The sequence below is a fragment of the Drosophila arizonae genome, chromosome 2, assembly GCF_054131065.1.
Source record: "Drosophila arizonae isolate 15081-1271.41 chromosome 2, UAZ_ARI_1.0, whole genome shotgun sequence".
Classification (NCBI taxonomy): Eukaryota; Metazoa; Arthropoda; class Insecta; order Diptera; family Drosophilidae; genus Drosophila; species Drosophila arizonae.
The window spans coordinates 11,086,428-11,105,440 of record NC_142922.1 but is presented as its reverse complement, the minus strand read 5'-3'; the positions used below and the strand labels follow the sequence as shown (position 1 = coordinate 11,105,440).

The 19,013-nt window shown below is 42.9% G+C and overlaps 1 protein-coding gene across 5 annotated transcripts in view; it reads left to right on the top strand.

The window, feature by feature from the left end:
• Nucleotides 1–18,620, top strand: part of Dscam3 (Down syndrome cell adhesion molecule 3) — a 36,137-nt gene extending 17,517 nt beyond the window's left edge. For 3 of the 5 annotated variants that reach the window (XM_089465470.1, XM_089465459.1, XM_089465456.1), the window contains 27 exons: nucleotides 1,665–1,782; nucleotides 2,163–2,386; nucleotides 4,535–4,662; nucleotides 4,800–4,900; nucleotides 5,081–5,285; nucleotides 6,914–7,045; nucleotides 7,140–7,289; nucleotides 7,365–7,510; nucleotides 7,665–7,800; nucleotides 8,123–8,242; nucleotides 8,434–8,586; nucleotides 8,665–9,187; nucleotides 9,264–9,474; nucleotides 10,122–10,377; nucleotides 10,596–10,739; nucleotides 12,553–12,861; nucleotides 12,986–13,141; nucleotides 13,419–13,598; nucleotides 13,676–14,050; nucleotides 14,237–14,362; nucleotides 15,428–15,743; nucleotides 16,119–16,282; nucleotides 16,371–16,619; nucleotides 16,684–16,905; nucleotides 16,966–17,164; nucleotides 17,349–17,594; nucleotides 17,721–18,620. In XM_089465470.1, the coding sequence (XP_089321596.1) occupies nucleotides 1,665–1,782; nucleotides 2,163–2,386; nucleotides 4,535–4,662; nucleotides 4,800–4,900; nucleotides 5,081–5,285; nucleotides 6,914–7,045; nucleotides 7,140–7,289; nucleotides 7,365–7,510; nucleotides 7,665–7,800; nucleotides 8,123–8,242; nucleotides 8,434–8,586; nucleotides 8,665–9,187; nucleotides 9,264–9,474; nucleotides 10,122–10,377; nucleotides 10,596–10,739; nucleotides 12,553–12,861; nucleotides 12,986–13,141; nucleotides 13,419–13,598; nucleotides 13,676–14,050; nucleotides 14,237–14,362; nucleotides 15,428–15,743; nucleotides 16,119–16,282; nucleotides 16,371–16,619; nucleotides 16,684–16,905; nucleotides 16,966–17,164; nucleotides 17,349–17,594; nucleotides 17,721–17,772 (5,341 nt within the window). In that variant the 3' untranslated portion in view covers nucleotides 17,773–18,620. Of the gene's footprint in view, nucleotides 1–1,664; nucleotides 1,783–2,162; nucleotides 2,387–4,534; nucleotides 4,663–4,799; nucleotides 4,901–5,080; nucleotides 5,286–6,913; nucleotides 7,046–7,139; nucleotides 7,290–7,364; nucleotides 7,511–7,664; nucleotides 7,801–8,122; nucleotides 8,243–8,433; nucleotides 8,587–8,664; nucleotides 9,188–9,263; nucleotides 9,475–10,121; nucleotides 10,378–10,595; nucleotides 10,740–12,552; nucleotides 12,862–12,985; nucleotides 13,142–13,418; nucleotides 13,599–13,675; nucleotides 14,051–14,236; nucleotides 14,363–15,427; nucleotides 15,744–16,118; nucleotides 16,283–16,370; nucleotides 16,620–16,683; nucleotides 16,906–16,965; nucleotides 17,165–17,348; nucleotides 17,599–17,659 lie in introns of those variants that run through there. The other 2 variants (XM_089465477.1, XM_089465482.1) reach the window with 2 other exon arrangements.
• Nucleotides 18,621–19,013: the final 393 nt, after the last annotated feature.

Here is a 19,013-nt window from a genome sequence, read left to right as displayed (position 1 = left end):
GCAGTACTCAATGTATCGACTTACAAAACTCAATGTTTTGTTGGCAAATAATAAAAACTCATTTGGGTAAACAGCAAACAAACAACAAGCAACAACGGCAGAGTAAAAGGCACTCAAAGTCAGTAAATAAAACGTATCAAATAACAGCAGACATTTGGCACTAATTAGCAGTATAAAAAGCCTGGTTAATTGACAGGCCGATGCGTCTGTGGCAAAGGCGAAATTCGGGAATCTCTTTTCCATCTGTTGGGCTTATTAAAATTTCATGCAGCCATAAGCACTTGATGTGTGCCCCAAGCAGAAAGAGACAGAGAGAGCGAGAGAGTAAGAGAGAGACAGGGCATGGAGGCGCACAAAGCTGCCATGGAATATCCAAACAAACACCAGACAAACATGCAAAAAGCGCTGCTCTCCGACTGCTTGCTACGTGAAATGCCACAAATATTTTCAAATGGCAAGCCACAGAGCAGCCAAGTGCCAGACAACGACAGGACGCGAGATTTATACAGCATATTTTCAGTAAACCCTGCTACCTCCCCCCCTCCCCCTAGATCTATCTCTCTGTCTATCTCTGTCTATTCTTTTAACTCCCAAATGCCGAAGCCCTCGGGCACGTTATGATTACTATAAATGCGAGAAAAATGCGATAATTTTGTTTTTAGTTGAAGTTTAGTCCGAGCTGCCTACGTGTCTGGCATGGCTAATGAGTGAAATCGGTTTATGGCGTACAAGCTGAGTGCCTTTTATTGATTTCATCAGAAGTATTTATATTTACTGTGCGTGTGTGCGTGTGTGCGTGCGTGCTCTAGAGAGAATGTTGAATATCTTAAATATTTACTTTTTCATACAGCAGATTATATTCGTGTTTATAAATAAGTTATATAGAGTGTAGCATATTGTTATCAAGCATTTGTTATTCACTCACAATAGGACTTGAATGTGCGTTGCATCCGAGAAGTTTCATTTGTGAATTTGAAATATATTGTGTGTGGCAGCCTTTAGTTAAGTAAGCGGATTACTATTAGCCACATGTATAGGTGACTTATACACAAATAATGGAGCTAGTTACATTTTTAAATATTGTAAAAAATATTCTGATTGAGCTTTGTGTTGAAAGATACAACATATATTTTTTTATCTACAGCTTGTATACATGTCTGTATGTATATAAAGCAGTACAAAACTCTTCACTTGCAGCTTAACTTGATTATTCACTTTAAGTATTTATTCGTTTCATCAGCTGCCTCTTACAATGGGTATTAAATCAACAGAATACTCAAGCATAATCCAAGCACTGATGGGCATGTTTGATCAATGTGCAATATTTTAGGCAATGTATTATTTAAAACAAAAGCATGTAGTTGTTGATTTTTTGAATATTCTAACATTAAGCAATTGACCAAAAAATATAATTTGATAATCGCTATTGAGAAAAAACAAAACAAATAAAAGTAACACACATATAAATGACTATCATGAGCAAAAACACGTAAAATGTGGATCAAAATTGATTTAAAAGAGAATGAAGAATGTAAATTATTTAAATAATGTTTAAATTATATGCCTAACTCTACTAAAAATTATATTATATATATATATATATAAATACCCATCAGTCATTCAATAACTAACTGAGCGTGCATGCTTATCCATATAATTTTCAGTTGGTATCGCGTTTCAGACTCGGCAGCGCTTTATCCCATACCATCCTCGCAGCGCGTAATAGTCTCGCGCACATTGTTGCTTATCAAAAATGCTGACGAGCGGGACACAGGCAAATGGGTAAGTATTATCATTGTGAGATGCACACCCATACACACAAACACACATAAACATCCACACACTTACACTCATATAACAACCTCAATCCATTGACAAGCGCTGACTGTCAGTTAGTCAGTCAATCAAATGGCTAAAGTCAAGCAGTTTGACTATCTGCCACAGTCTGTCTGTCTGTCTGGCAGCGGAATATTGTGTTTAATGCACAGTCTGCCATCGATATGTGTATGTGTATGTGTGTATGTCTGTACATGGAGGGCTCGAGCATTGTGCCATGTATCGCTGTGATATATATGACAGAGTTGATTGATTTTGACTGGCTTATGTAGCACTAGCCCCTTGCTTCCAAAGTTCATGTGTGGCACGCTCTCTCGTTTTTGCAGATTTGCCAGGCATCGAATCAGTTTGGCGAGCAGCGCATCGAAATTCGGCTCAGTGTAAATACGTTCGTATCTGTGCACATACTACCGCAAGTACAAATTGTCAATTCGGGCGGAACGGCAATTTTCAATTGCACGACGACGGGCTCAGCGATCGATGGCATCGACTGGCTCCACAATGGCAAACCGCTGCAGGCGAATAATGCACTCAGCACCGGCCGGGACAAGTGAGTATACCAGCACCGTGTAGCAAACGGCAGTAGGCGCCAGCCGTAGCAGCAACATGCAACTCCAACATGCAACATTGTGTGTAGACACAGTTTAGCATAGGCCATTTCAAATAGTATCTCTAGTTAATTTTTTTTTTGGCTTGTTTTTTGTTTCATAGTTGCAAAATTTTCTGTTCGTCAATATAAAAAAAGAAAAAGTATTATATGAAAGAACCATCCGCGACTAACAGATACTGTATTTTCTGCTGTTTAGTTCCATCTGAAAATTTATAATATTTTAGATACCTATTCTGCATATTTTTTTTTATCTTATTAGCTTTATTTTAATTTTAATTTATAAAGATTATAAATGATTATTTTTTTGTTATTTTTTTTTATTTAATTAAATTAATTTCTTTAATTTTGTTTTTTAATTTTCTTTATATATCTTTATATATTTTATATAGTACATCAATATAGTCATATTAACTATATTGCAGTACAAGTCTCTACAATTTTCTTCAATTTGGAGCATATTATGAGGGCTTTAATTTTGCATCCATTTCATTTATACAGAAATTCATTTATATATTCATCAACTTAAATGTCAATAGCTTTAGCTTATGTCTGTTCTTTTACATGTCTCCAGACAAACACTCACTATACCCATTTTCAATGCCTTCAGGGTATTCCGAAAATAGATTGGGCAAAAGCCGTAGATTACATGCTGTTGTTATTATTGTTCTTGCACTGGCGTTGTTAAGGCTGCTCGGATCCAAAAATGTTTTATCGCTGTGTATTATTATTGATGCGCGATGGAAGAGCGGAGCGGGTCCGTGAACCCGACAGGCCTTCATTTGTTGCGCTCAACAATTTCATTTTTCCCTATTGTTCGGCACTTTATTTATTCGCCGGATTTTTCGATATTTTCGGTGTTTCATTTTAATTTTTTGCATGCAGCTTTTTGATGTCAGCTTTTCACAGATTGTTTAAGACTTTTGTTTTTATTATTTTCTATCGTTCAACTAATGAGTTGATGCGTGCAAGGGTCATTGTTGAAGTATGCTGATTGATTGCAATGAATATTCTAGAGTTTCAATCAATTGATTGAACAAAGGTCGGCGTTAGACTGGCCATTCTGGCCGGCTTCGATAAGAGCCTTGTTATAATTCATTAGTGCGAGTAATTAAAATTAAATAGAATACTAGTTGTGCAAGCACATGCATCTGTCTATGCATACACATGTGTGTGTGTAAGTGTGTATGTGTGTGTGTGTCTACAAAATATAAATTATGTTAATCTTCGTTGCGGCAGATTGCACAACTGCTTGTGCCTGGACAGTGGACACTGTGCACACACACATACATACACACATGCATTTGAACGGGTTGAGCACATCTTGATAATTTAATGCAAATTACGTGAAATCAGCATAATACGCAGCTTGACGTAGCCAAATGCAGAGACTCGAGTGCTCCAGCGCATCAGCACAAAATATCCTTCCATACATAAATATATTGAAGTTGGCAAACAGCCTCGAGTACAAACAGCCTGTAAAAGCAAACATTGCCCGTGTATGTGTGTCCTCGTACTGTTGTGTGTGTGCGCGTGCGTGTGTGTGTGCTTATGCGGGCGAACTGACCAGCTGTTGCCCAAGGATGTATACCAAAGCAAAAGCGGTCAAGCAGAGCGAGAGCGAAATAGAAAGGGGCTAACCGAACTGAGCTCCAGCAAATCAGCATAACAAATCAACCAGAAATTTTTATGCTTATGCTAATAAAATAAATAACAAATTTCGCCTGAGCGAACAAAAGGCCACTGCACACAAACACACACACACAGAGAGGCAGAAAAAAAATGAAAAAGAAAATACACCCGCACACACTCACACACACACACACACACACTTACGAATATAGCATACATTCACAGCCAACACTTTTAGCTTACAAAATGGCGTGAGTTTATGGCATATTGTATGTTCGGGACTTTTTCCTGCAACGTCGTCAGTTTCGAAGCAAAGTGTTTTTATTTTATATATTTTTACTATATTTTTTTTATTTTTTCTATTTGCCTGTTAAAGTTAAAATAGGTATTTCTTCAGCATTTAGCATATTATTCTCAGACTGATTTTCGAAAAATTCCATCCTTTTATTACGCTGCCAGCATACGCTTCCTATCCAAGACCTCGCTGCTCTTGTCGAATGTGGGCCGACGCGACCGCGGTGTCTATCAATGTCTCGTGGAGAACCAGCGTGCCAGCGCTCAGGCCATGGCAGAGCTGAAGCTGGGCGGTAAGTTGACATGGGTGTTATGGGCCGTGAGCTTGTGGATGTGGATGGAGCATAGCTCTCACAGCTACCCACTCATGCATAGTTTATGAGACAGGGTTTGGCATTTATCAGCCGTGCTGCTTTTGCCTCTTTCGCAGACACTGTGCCCGAATTGATTTACACGTTCATTGAGCAGAATGTGCGTCCGGGGCCATTAATATCGCTTAAGTGCTCAGCCAGCGGCTCGCCACCGCCCCAAGTAAGTTCAAATGTTTTATTGCTATTATTATGCATTGCTATATCATTACACACAGTGTACACACACACACACACACAAGCGCGCACACACACACATGAATCGCTGATTAAGCACACAAATTATGCACTGGCCATATCCTGGCGACTTCTTATTGATTATCCGCTGCGATTTTCATTGCAGTTCGCCTGGCTTCTGGACTCGCAGCCCATTATGGACATATCTCTGCATCATCGGTTCGCAATTGGCCAATTTGTCGATGTATCTGGCGATGTGATAAGTCATTTAAATATTTCCCATGTCCGTCCCGACGACGGCGGCCTGTACAGGTGCGTGGCGACCAACACCATGGGCAGTGTTGAGCACTCCGCCCGGCTGAATGTTTACGGTGAGTTCATAAATTGGCTGCGAAATCAATTATACGACATGACCCCCATTGTGCAGCTTGAGAGATCTGACACCAACCTCCACCCCCACCCCCCTCGAAAGGGGCTTTTGTGTTGCGCACAATGCAAATCACAAAAGACGCTGAGCCATGAGTTTTGTTAGTGCTCTCGTCGCATTCGCACTGATTGGAAATACATTTTGTCAGGGCAACGCGACAAAAGGCAGCAGAAGTAGACATAACAAGAAAGAATGAAGAAAATATAAAAGAAATACCCGCATATACAGCGACAGGAAAAATTCCAAGTAAACTCCCCCAGCGACGCTGGGCTCGATATGTTGCCAATGTTATCCATTGATAACAAGGTCTTGGCAAGACACCCTCCAGCCATCTGGATAATCACTGTCAAATCAGGCCAAAAAAAAACTTCGGCATTTAAGGCGCACAAATATTTGAGGGGTTGCCAGGCAGAGTTGTTGCCCCAAGCACTTAGGATCGAATTTGAGCATTTTAAGCTGTTTTGATAATTCGATCTTAATGTGTTAATAATGCATAAGTGAATATGTATCTGGCATATATTAATCAAATGCCCCGAGTGCGCCTCATGATTGATGCTGTCTCCTGCCGTTCGCTCTGCCATGGGCGCTGCATGTGTGCGTATACTTGATATTTGAGTGGGCCATTGATGATAAATGGCATGTGCCTGTGTGCCGCCATCAGCGAAATCTGAAATCAAATTAGGCCTAAGCAACAACAGTTATGAATGCAGATGAGATTCCAGCCCGAATGGACAGTGGCTCTGGAACGGTTGCCTCTGCTAGTTTAGGGCTCGCTCAGCAATGAGTATAGGAAAACTTTTATTTTTAATCAGACTAGAAATGTATTTAAGAGAACAGTTTAGTTTGACTCTCCAGAGAAAATGAGCACAGCTTATATATAGACAGAATTTATTCAACATATATTCAAGAGGTATTATTATTTATAATACTAAATACTAGACGAAGAATCTTAGGCAGACTATTGAGTGTTCTTTTTTTTTTTTTTTTTTTTTTTTTTTTTTTTTTTTTTTTTGGAAATACAAATAAATCCTGCTGATGGATAAATAGCGATGCCAGATATTAACTTGGTTATATTGAACAAAGTACAATTGACTAAAACAAAATTATATAACACAATATACAAAACACATAATTGACCATTATACATTTCGATAATAGGCTCAAAGTTACGAGTTTATTAAAAAAAAAAAAATAAATAAATAGAACTATCTAAATATGCAGAAACCAATCAATATTATGTAAATGCTTATATACCAGCAGCGACATTACGCATACGCGCTGTTGTACTGCGGAGCAGGCTGTTTAATTATAAATATGGCAATTTATGCAACGCATTTGCGCAGCATTGCTGCTGCCTCCTGCTGCATTAGTGGCACTACAAATTGCACCCTGTGGCGCCAGCCATGACTGCATTTTATGCATTAGCATCGCATCTGTGCCGAACAAAATATAATTTGAATTATTAAGCATTGGCGTTGCATTGCTGCCTAATTGCATTTTGTAACTAATTTAATAAATTACACAATCCTCTCGCACACACACACACACATATACATGCACACATCTATACAGGTCCTCCATATGTGCGAGCCATTGGACCCATTAAGGCCGTTGCTGGCGAGGACATAATTGTGCGCTGTCCGTTCGCCGGCTATCCAATTGACCAGATTCGCTGGGAGAAGGCGCATCAGGAATTGACAACAAGTAAGACAAATTGCACCAGCAAGGGGCAAGGGACTTGGGGCTGGGACTAGCCGAATTTAATGCACACACATTTTCATTTCTGTCTTTGGCCAAGGCGCTCACTACACGCTCGCCTCAGTGCAGGAGGGCGGGCAGCTTGTCATCCGGAATGTGGAGCCGGGACGGGATCAGGGCATCTACACGTGCATCGTTAGGAGCCGGGCGGGCGAGGAGGCGCGCCGCGACATGCAATTGAATGTGAACAGTAAGTTGAGGCGAGGGCGTCGCCTTCAGTTGGATGTCGCATTAATGTCTGCCACGTTGGCTAATCGCTCACCAGGTCCGCCTGTCATTGAGGCTTTCAAGTTTCCCAAGAACCTGCAGGAGGGCGGGCGCGCACAAATCACCTGCGCGGTATCCTCTGGCGACATGCCCATCTACTTTAGCTGGAGAAAGGACGACAGTGTCATCCCGCTCAGCCTGCAGGTGAGTTGGCAATCCAAAGATGTCGAACTAGCATTGCATTTAGCGCAACTTGTGAAACATTTTTACTCTTGCTGATGCTGCATCTTTGTTCTCCCTCTCCCCTCTCTCTCTCTCCCGCTGTCTCCCTCTGTCTGTGTGTGTTTCAATTTACAAGATTACTGAGAAGAAGGAGGAGTTCTACTCACTGCTGGTGTTCAAGGATATCAGCGCCAGGCACAGCGGCAAATACACCTGCTACGCCAGCAACGCGGCGGCCAAGGTGAACTACACGGCGGAGCTGCAAGTGCGAGGTAAGTTTCTTGGACCATGAAAAGGAATTGTAATGGAATGGGCAAGTCTCTGCCTCGTGAGATGCTCTATCTATTGATGCGCTTTGCTGCTGCTGCAAAATAAATCACGCAGGATTTGTGTGGCAGTCCTGCCAGCACTTTACCGTTTCTCGAGCGATACACCGAAACACATATACAACACTCACACACACACACCTACACCCACTCTCTGACACACCTACACACGTTGGGAGAAACACAAACAGCAAGTTGTTAATTTTGTTGTTTACTTGGCGCGCTTTCATTCGTTACATTTCGGCTCTGTGTCCCGGTCACGTTTCAGTGGCGCCGCGCTGGAGCTACGAGCCCATGGACACGGCCATTATGCTGGGCAATACAATATCGATAAATTGCGAGGCGGAAGGATATCCGATTCCAGCAATTACCTGGTTCAAGGGACAGGGTAAGTTTGCCAATTTGCCGGGCCGTGCAGCTTAGGCCCCACAGCCTGTCACAGCCTCAGCTCATTCAAATTGGATGGGTTAAACGTGCAGATCCAGAGCCAGCGCCAAAGTCAAACTGGCGGGCTTATTAATTAGCTCCATCCAATTTGAATGAGGGCAGCAATTAGTTTAATTTGGGGTTCGCTTGCAGGAAAAGCATCAAAAGACTTCAAGCCCCTAAACATGCGCAACCACTCGCTGGTGCTTAATCTGGCCACGGACAACGACGAGGGCTTCTACATGTGCCAGGCCACCAACGAGATTGGCGCCGGACTCAAGAAGATAATACGCATCAATGTGAATGGTAATTGAAATGGCCGCCTTATCGACAGCATTCAAATAATCACTGACTGAACTCTATTCCACTCCATACGTCGTGCAGAGCCGGCGCGCTTCGAGCAGCCCGCCCGTAATGTCAGCTCACGTCGCAATGATCCGGTTACTTTGGATTGCCATGCGAAGGGCGACGAGCCCATCAGCATTGCCTGGACCCACAACAATGGCCGCATCGATATGAATAACTTTCGCTTTAGCATTGCGGAAATGAAAACGGAAAAGGGCGTCGACTCACAGCTAACCATTGCCCACTCGGATCGCCATGACTCCGGTGTATATCGCTGCATCGCCGAGAATCCCTATGGCCGTGCCGAGCAAATTGTCTTTCTAGCCGTGCAGGAGCGACCCGACACCCCCACCAATCTAGAGGTCTTCGAGGTCGGCTCGCGCACCGTCAAGCTCAGCTGGCGGCGGCCCTTCGACGGCAACTCTCCCGTGCTCAGCTACCTCGTTCAGTATCAGGCGCTCAAATATCTGCAGTCGCACTCGGCGCTCGGCGCCGCCGGCGGCGATTGGAATGGCGTTAATGTCATCAATGTCACTCTGCCATCGACGAGCATTAGTCGCAGGTGTGTGCGTGTGTGCTGATTGCGTCTGCTTATGAATCTCTGAAAGACCCTGCGAATTTCTCCCTTCCCTTCTCAGCTATGACAGCGATCTGCGCGAGAATGCCATTGTGGCTGGCCTGTCTCCGGCGACGACATTTCTCATCCGCATGCAGGCCATTAATGAGATTGAGCGCAGCGCCTTTACGGAGGCCATTGTGCTCAAAACGCAGGAGGAAGCGCCCACAGAGGCCCCATCAAATGTGCAGGTGCAAACGGGCGGCGAGAGTGAGCTGATTATTACCTGGCAGGTGGGTGTACCATTCACTTTGCAGGAGCATACATTTAATGATCCGTGAAATCCTTCACATTATTTGGTGATTTTCCAATGCGCTCATATACATATATATTTTTACCGCTGCCTATTTTTGCTGATTTTACTAATATTTTCCTTTCTATTTTAAAATTTTATTTTCTCATATTTTTTTTATAGCGTTTATGATAATTACATCTAAGATTCTTCGTTGTTAATTATTCAGTTTCCTTTTTCGCTATCTATCATAACATAGTTCCATAATATTCCCAATAATATATTCAAATAAAATGTACCCAGCTATTTATTAATATGATTGAAAAATTTTTCCGTTCCTTCTTAAGTAGACAATAGTCTTCTCAATCTCCTAGGAAAATAAACAAGTAATAAATTAAAAATAAAATAAATAAAAATTATATGACACATATTATAATTTATGTAATAAATAAACAAACCAAAAATAAAAATTGAATAAATAAAAATATTTAAAAAAAATATTAAATATATATTTTTTAAACAAAGTAATAAATATATAATAAAATATTAAATAAAAATTATAAATAAATAAATCAAATTAAAAAATAAATAAATATTAAAAAATTAAATATAAATAAATAATATGCGCACATAAATCATCCATTGCAGATACCGCCACGGGAGTCGTGGAACGGCGAGCTGATTGGCTACACCGTGAACTGCTCGGAAGAAAAGCAAAACATTAACTACATCAGCGTGGTGAACAGCTCGCTCAAGTCGGTCATTGTCAGTGGTTGGGCAACCACCAAGGCCACGCTGCGTGGCCTGCGCAAGTACACGCGCTATGCAGTCACTGTGCGGGCTCTCAACAGCTTCGGATCCGGCCCCTGGAGTGCGCCCATCTTTGGCACCACAGCCGAGGGCGGTAAGTGTCATGTAGACTGTCATTCCACACAGATTGCAGTTCCTTAACCACTTAACGGCTTTGAAAAGGGAAAATATTAAATTGAAATAGAAAATAGATTTTAGAAATATAGAGAAAGAAAATACATTTTCGTCAAGTTCTTACTAAGCTGAACAGACTTTTTAATTTCCAATGGAAAATCATAAAATTTAATTTCCCATCGATTTGACTACTTGCAGTACCTGAGGCCGCGCCGCAAAACGTGAACTGCTCTTCGCTATCCTCGCAGAGCCTGAAGATATCATGGATGGAGCCGCCACTGCAATTCCATGGCGGCATTATACAAGGCTATAAAATTTTATATCGCCCCATAGTGCATCAGAGTGAGTATTGGCTGCCCCGGCCAGCGCATCTAGATTTTGTGGTTGCCAGTTGGCACTTTATGGCGCTGATTTTGTTGATATTGCGAGCGACGAGCGCTGTGTAAACAGCAATCGATATGATTGTGTAGTCGCCAAAGGGGCAAGCAGCAGAAGGAGATGGAAAACCGAGCAACTGGAGCCAGAGCCTGCAAGAGCTGCGAATAAGCAACGGCAAGTTAGCTGCTTGCTTTATTGGTTTTGGCGCCGGGCTGTGCGTCAGCACATTGATGAGCCGGCGAGTTGTGGATATTGGCACCGCTTATCAAATCAATGTACGCACTTGGCAATCGATACTATTTACACGGCCCAAGCAGCTACACTTTTCATCTACTTAAATCGATTAGCCCGCCAGTGACTTCCCCTTTGTCAGTGTATAAAGTTTATTACAAGATGCGCCTTAAACGAGGCTTTCGTAACTTCATCATGTGTAATGCGAAAATGTTTCTGTGATGTCGGCGATGCCATAAAAGTTCCTTGGCTCAGCATAAATTTCGTTTAAAACAACGAACGAAGCTGGAAGGAAGTCGTCTTAGGCTATAGACTCCACTTATGTTATTCTTCTCAAGTGTCGAATGAATTCAACAAAGTGCAGACTTTCTATAGCCTGAACCCATTCAAAATGGAATTTCAGATTATATATGGTTTTGTGAAATCGTATATCGCCTTTCATCAAGTATATATATTAGAAGTATCAAGTATATATATTATACGTTGAAATTAGCAATGCTCAGAATTTTTTGAGTGAAATTGAACTCGAAGTCGAAGATGTTGAAGTCAGTGCACAAGTTACAAGGCAGCATTTCCTAGATAGATAGATGTAGATCTCTATAATTCCAAGAATAAAGAACACATGCAATATTTGTACATACCCATACATATACTTATACTTATAATTATGTACAATAGTCGCAAGCCAAAGGACAAATATCGAACACTTTAAAGTTTACTCCCAATGTTGATCTATCTAGCTATATGAAGTCTTTGATGAACACTCCACAAGCTCCAAGTGGTAATTCGTACACATAAGATTAGGCCGCACAATATTCAAGAGAGAGCAAGCCGAATTGAAAGAGAGAGAGAATGCAGGGCAAACCGACCTTGAACTTGATTTATATATATATAAATTTTTTATTTTTTTTTTTGTGCATAAGGGAAAACAATTACCCCACTTCGCTTCGGCTTCCCCTTCTTCTCTTCTTCCACTTCTTATGTTTGCGAGTATTTTCGCCTTTATGAAATTTTTCATTTCGCTTTATGCTTTATTTTCATTCAATTCACTGAATGGCTGTGAGAAAAAATACGTAATCATATTCATTCTATGCTCTCGCACTCACTCAATGAAATTCCATTCGAATTCATTCAATTTGACGCATATTGGGAGTGAGGCAGATCTCTAGAATTCTCATATTGGAGAACTGCTAATTGTTCAAAAACTATATTTAAAATACTACGTAAGTCTGGGATTTATGAAATATACATCTAGTAAATCTCAGTATCATGCTCTATCAGTTTTATAGTAGAAAATTTAATTTAACAGGAAATCCCTCATAACATGCGCTCATGCGAGAGTATTATAAATACAGAGGGGCGCAGAATGATTAAAATCTGGTGCTGGGTATCTCTTAGTCAGAATAATTCGACAAGAGCACTCTTACTTGTTTTCAATTAAATTTATTTTTCGTGTTTCCAGCCAAAGTTAATCTCAAAAGTAAAGTTTGGCTCGTTTTATTGCGACATAACAGTAACAATATGGCTTATCAATTCAATTTCACAGTCGACTTCCCCGCCAAGCTGGAGATAAAGCGCACTTCGAACCTGGAAACGTATCTGCATACGCTGCTCAAGGCCACCAACTATTCGATACGGGCGCTGGCCTATACGGCCACCGGCGATGGAATGGCCAGTCAGCCGTTATTTTGCCAAACGGATGACGATGTGCCCGATGCTCCGGCGGCCATTAAAGCGGCTGCCTTGACGGCTGATTCGATTTTAATTTCATGGCTGCCGCCGAAGAATCGCAACGGCATCATATCGCATTACACGGTATATGCGCGCGAGGCCGGTCGCAAGGGCCAGACCAAGAGTGAGTATCCGAAATGGGCGTGGCTAACACATTGCATTGAATCTGTTTGCATTTTTCTCGTTTTGCTCTTCTTCCCGTTTCCCGTTTCTCGTTTTCGTTTTTTTTTTCCTTGGCTCTCGATCAGCTCATATGGTGCGCGTTGATGAGAACGGCTATCCGGTGACATTCGAGGCACGCAGCCTGGCCGAGAATCAAATGTACGAGTTCTGGGTATCGGCGTCCACATCCGTGGGTGAGGGCGAGCCCACATCTGTTGTGGCGCAGGCGACCAATACACGAGGTAGGCGTGGCAGTGCTTTATGGCGCTCCATAACAGTTTTTACACGGCTCAAATGATGCCATCAAAGGCGATTGTGTGATTTTCGTTTTAATTAAAATTTCATACATGGCCCCATGTTGGCTTGCACAAAATGACCGCAACAGCGTTGTCAATATTTAAATTCCGTGCACCTAACTGTGAACTGTACACTATGCACTGTACACTGTATGTTGTATGCTGTACACTGTATACTGTTTGGCAATGGTTTTAATTCTGTTTTGTTGTGCACCTGATGTAGCGCCTGCACGCATCGCCTCATTTGGGCAGGTGGTGCGCAAGGCCATTGGCACCAGGCTGGTGCTGGAGTGCCTCGCTGTGGGCAACCCGACGCCGCGAGCGCGCTGGCTAACCCGTGATCGCCCCGTCACATTCAGCCCCTTCTACGAGGTGACCAATGAGGGCAATCTGAGGATACACCGTAAGTAGAGCCGTGATGCGGACTATTTGCATTTACATCTTTTGATCCGCTTTTCGCGTTGCCCGCGCTGCTAACAGGAGTGGAAGGCAGCCTGTCCGGAAATTATACATGCACGGCAAACAATCTCTTTGGCAGTGACGAAATCCAATATCAGGTGATTGCCATGAGGCCGCCCGGCGCACCACAAATCATCGTGCAGTATGCTTCCGCTGACAGCATACGTGTCAGCTGGGATGCACCCGACGACGGCGGCGCCCCGCTGCAGGGCTACACACTCTCATATCACACCGCCGGCGATAGCTGGACCCAAACGGAGCTGCTGCCGGAGAACAACGCTTACACAATGACGGGACTGAAGTGCGGAAATCAGTACATTATAAAAATGTCGGCTCACAATTTGGTGGGCAATGGCCCGGCCAGCGAGGAAATTAACGTCTGGACCAAGGGAAAAGGTGAGTGCGCAGCCCCAGCCGATGATGCATTTGCATTTGCACTTGCATTTGCATTTGGCCCAGTCGAGCCGAGCTGCCTCCACTGGCTGCGGTCGCATTCACATTTCAGTTGACCACAATCACCACTCACTGCTGAATATTTCCCACATGCATTCATTTCCATTTTCATTTACATTCCATGCACAGCCTCGCAGGCGCCCAATGGCAATGAACTAATTGCCACAAATGCAACCTGTGTGAATTTGAAGCTGTCATCGTGGCACAATGGCGGCTGCACCATTCATCACTTCTCCATCGAGCATCGACCACTCGGTATGTATAATGAATATTCATTCATTCATTCTGCCCGAGCGCAGTGAATGATTTTAAATGCGAGGCCCGCTCATTATTATTAGCAGATTTTGACGTTAAGGTCCTTCAATCCGCTAAAGCCAAGAGCAAACAGTATTATCTGGGAGAAAAAATGCAAAGCCTCCGATGAATATTTCAGTGCATGCAATCCAGCTGATAGCCGGTCGAGAGCATTCGAGTTCCGCCCACAATAATTATCAATATTCATTTTTTATGAAATTAAATTAATGCAATTATTTACGTTTTCAATTAACTGCGCAATGAACATGCATATTTATTTATAAATATTTATACTATTTTTACTGCCAATGGGGAAGCCAAGTGCAACATGGCGTATGAAGTATAATTTCCTTATAGTCGAAAAAAAAAAAAAAACGGACGTGTTTTCCTATTTTATGCTGATGCTGAAAGAGTGACAGGGTATATTAGTTTTGTAACATAATTCATCCATAAGAGTTGAAGAGATTACAAATATAATTTATTCCGAGTATATATCTTTAATTCTCTGAGATTTAGATTGTCAGCTCTTTATACTCATAGATAAAGTGAGAAGGATATAATAGGTTTGTGACTTATTTTAATTTTGTTTCTGCTTTTAAAACTAAATAGATCTTACATTAGAATATACCATTATGCGAGTAAAGTCATATTTTAGACGATTAAATGAATTATATTTAACTTCAGTCATATTATATTAATTTTCTGAAATATTTGAAATATTTTTTTTTTTTTTTTTTTTTGTCATTTAAGTCAAAAGGATAATACAAAATTATTATTCGGATGAGACCTCATCCAGAACTTGTTTAATTTTCTAAAACTACTCAGATGTGCAGTTAAAATAAATACATTAAATTATTTTTCTACCCTAATATAGTGTAGAGTATATTTTCATGTATAACCGTGTTCGTTGTGAACGTGAACGGAAAATATGTCTAGGGCCACTAGGGGCGTGAATTCCGCGACAATGTCCGACGGCGCGCTCTTCCCTTTTTGTGACTTGCTTCATTCTTGTTTTTCATCCCTCAGGTGACGTACGCTGGACAGTTGTCACATCGGATATCTCGAACGCTGAGGAGAACCGTGAAAATTTAATATTCTGCGACTTTCTACCCGCCAAATGGTACCAGCTGCGCATCTCCGCCACCAACGATGCGGCTAAAACGACGGAGCATTATCATTTCAGCACCACGAACCTCGACGGCAGCACCATACCGCCGCCATCGGTGTTTCCCACAGAAATCGATTTGATGAACAATCTGATAAATGTGACAAATCCGACCAGCGGTGATTGGTTGGCAACGTTCATTGTCGTTGTCATAATTACACTGTCCATCATGACGATGTAAGCGCCGGGGCGAATAGAGATGGGGGGGATTAAAATTGAATTGGGGTATTCAGGGGAATTCAGGGGAGCACCGTAATGGAAGAAACGTAATTGCTTTCGAACCGTAATTAAGCTTTAATTAACCGGGGTGCAGGTTATGCGTCAGGTGAATGTGCAGCGATATATCAAATGAAAAGCGTTTTATTTTTTAATTTACCTTCCCTTTTGATTTTTTAAATGGAATACTGGAAAATTAACAATATTTGCTGGATGCTCAAATGATAAATCCAATTTATCAATTTCAGCAACTTCCTAAGAGCGAATTCCAATTTCGAGCAGTGCTTTAGTTAATTAGACATCTAATTGCTGAGACGAGGTTTTAATCTCTTGCAGCGGGCTGACCATCAAACATCGTCGCACCCTTTGCGGTCCCATGACCGAGGGATATGAGTCTCGGGCGCTGCCCGGGGACTACAAGGAGGAGCACGAGAACCGGCGCAACCAGCAGGTGTACAGCGCCTCGCCGGTCAAGACGGTGGACAAGAGCAACGATTCGGGTGAGTGGCGTGTGTCACGTGTCTAGCTGCAGGCAGCAATTAAACGGCTTCCTTCCTATTTCGTTCGCTTGCTTCGTGACTTACTTAGAAATGTACGAGATTTCGCCGTACGCCACATTCAGCGTGAATGGCGGACGTACTGGCGCCCCGGCAAAGACGCCCACACGCGGGCTGGCTGTGCAGACGCCGCACGACTACACCATGCAGTTCAAGACGTTTGGGCACCCGGAGGGCGAGAGTCTTAATGCTACAGCATATCCGCTGCTGCCCACTTCAGGCTTCGGGCATGTCAAGGGCAAGTCCAGCTGGCACAAGCAGCGCTACTACAACACCGATGGTATGCTATATCTGTCTATATGTGTAATTTAACTTGAGGCTGAGGTTGAGGCTGTCATTCCCAGATGAGTCCACGTTGAGCAAGTCGATGACCATGGTCGCCGGCTCGCAGTCCGGTCATTCGAAGAAGTCGAGTGGTGCACGCAGTGCCAAGACCGGCAATGCCGGCGTGGTGGCCGAGTCCGAGTCAGACACCAGCATCAGCCCCAGCACCGAGTTCTCCAACATGCCCACCTATCGAGTTCCTTGCAAGTCGTCGCGCAGCAGCGACGGACGCGCCGTTGTAGGTGCGTATGCCGCACGGGAATCGGGTCATGCATTCGCAGCCAATGCCTGTTACTTTGCAGATATGTTCCGGCCGGACTCCAGCACCGAGTCGAACAATGACCAGGGCTCGCCGGCACTGGAGCGACGGCACAATACGCCGCGGCACATCGGACTGGCGCTGGAGAAGCGCAGTGGGGGAGGACAGCGGAGCCGGAAGCATGGCGTGCAGTCCGGCAACCAGACATTGGAGCGACGAAAGTGCCCTGGTAGTAACAACAGGTAGTTCAGGTACCTAAGCCCTCACCAATCCGAATCGAACACCCCACCAAAAAGAGATCAATCTAGACACACACAGAAATTTAAAGAACACAACAAATTCATTTCCATTACGATTTGTAATTCATTCGAACAACACGAACTATATGCTCCTTCGTCATGCTCCTTCCATTGCCCCTAATTGCAGCGCTGGCAGTGAGGTTGAGACAGCCGCCTCGTTGGCCGCCTCCATAGCCGCGATGACTGGCGGCGATCTGTCCAGCGGCTTTCGGCCGCCGGCCGCCTTTCACGATGCCCGCGAGTTCGGCGACCAGGCCGAGTGCGAGCGGGAGCAGCGCGCCCTGGACTTGGAGGTGCAGCGCGTAATGGAGAACACCAGCGAAGCGCAGCTGGCGAAATTGGACCGCGAGGAGTTGACCTCACTGTTGGCAAGGTAAGCGCAATGTGTAGAGATACGGTGCTCCCAGTGCTTGACTGTAGTTTGTTGCATGCCTGTAGCGTCTACCAACCTTGAACTTGAACCTTGAATCGCAAAAACTAACCAGCCTGCGACCCCTAGGTATCACGAGAAAAAGGAGCAGGAGCGCCAAGAGTACGCGATACACGTTTAAACACGTTTAAGCAAGAGCTAACTTGGCCAGAACATACACAGATAACTAGAAATACAAAAAATACAACAACATACCACAAATAATCCAAAATATCGACACCGACACAAACCAAACGAAAAAGAAAAAGAAAACAAATGAAAATGAAAAGCATTTAAATGCATTTACTTAGCCGAGCAACTCGACAGCTCAAAACTCAACTCTAATTGTTGTTCATTCAGTGTGTAAACTAAACTCTAGATCGTAAGCCCACACGCGTAATTCTCGCTAATGCAAAACAAAGACTTTACAAACTCTAAATGTATGTAAAACTGACTGTAAGCCCACAAGAGTTATCACAGATCTTCGGAAGTATTCATATATGCTCGTTAAATGTCTGCTAGCCTGTAAGAACACACTCACACAACACACTCTCAATATATATATTTGATGTGATAAATTGAACTGTTCAAAAAATATGGAAATTGTTCTGCAATTGAGTTGAGGAGCAGCTACACTGATTTCACCTGGCCATCATCAGAATTTCCAGTTACATTTTTTATTGCCACTGATAATTTACTGACAACGGGGCAGGTTGCATTATTTTTAATGTAAGCTGCCGTTATTTAATTTATCTTAATTATGATATAACTATAAAATGTATTGAATTAAATTAGATAATCAACAATGAAATTGTATTGGTATCTTAGGTAAATATTAATATATAAATATTCATATGTGTATACATACATATATTCCGATGTGTGTATGTATGGTATGCATGTATACAAAACAAAACAATATGCAAATACTAACAGCAAATTAATTAAATAAACGGTGTGTAAGGATAAACAGAATCACAGTCATGGCAATTTCATTAAAACTACGTTTTCAAATTGAAACCCACAGCGAAACCAACGAACCAAGTGGGAGAGGCAGAGCCAATGGCACCGCTAAACCGCTCAACCACTCAACCACTCAACCACTCACCCACAGAGCGACTCTGCCAATATTTGCATTAGCAAATGAGACTAACCAAATCAATCAAATGCACTACGGGCCAACCACAAGCCAGCGGTTGCAGTAAACAAACCCAGTTAGCAACAGCAAAAACAGCTGCAGACCAGAGCCGAATGCACCTTAGTTAGGCAATCAGTTGTATTTAGGCAGCACACCACAAAATGGCTGGCAATTTCAGCTGCTCAGCTCAACCACAAGATGCCGTTGATGCAAGGCACACACACTGGCATGAGACGGCAAGGCGA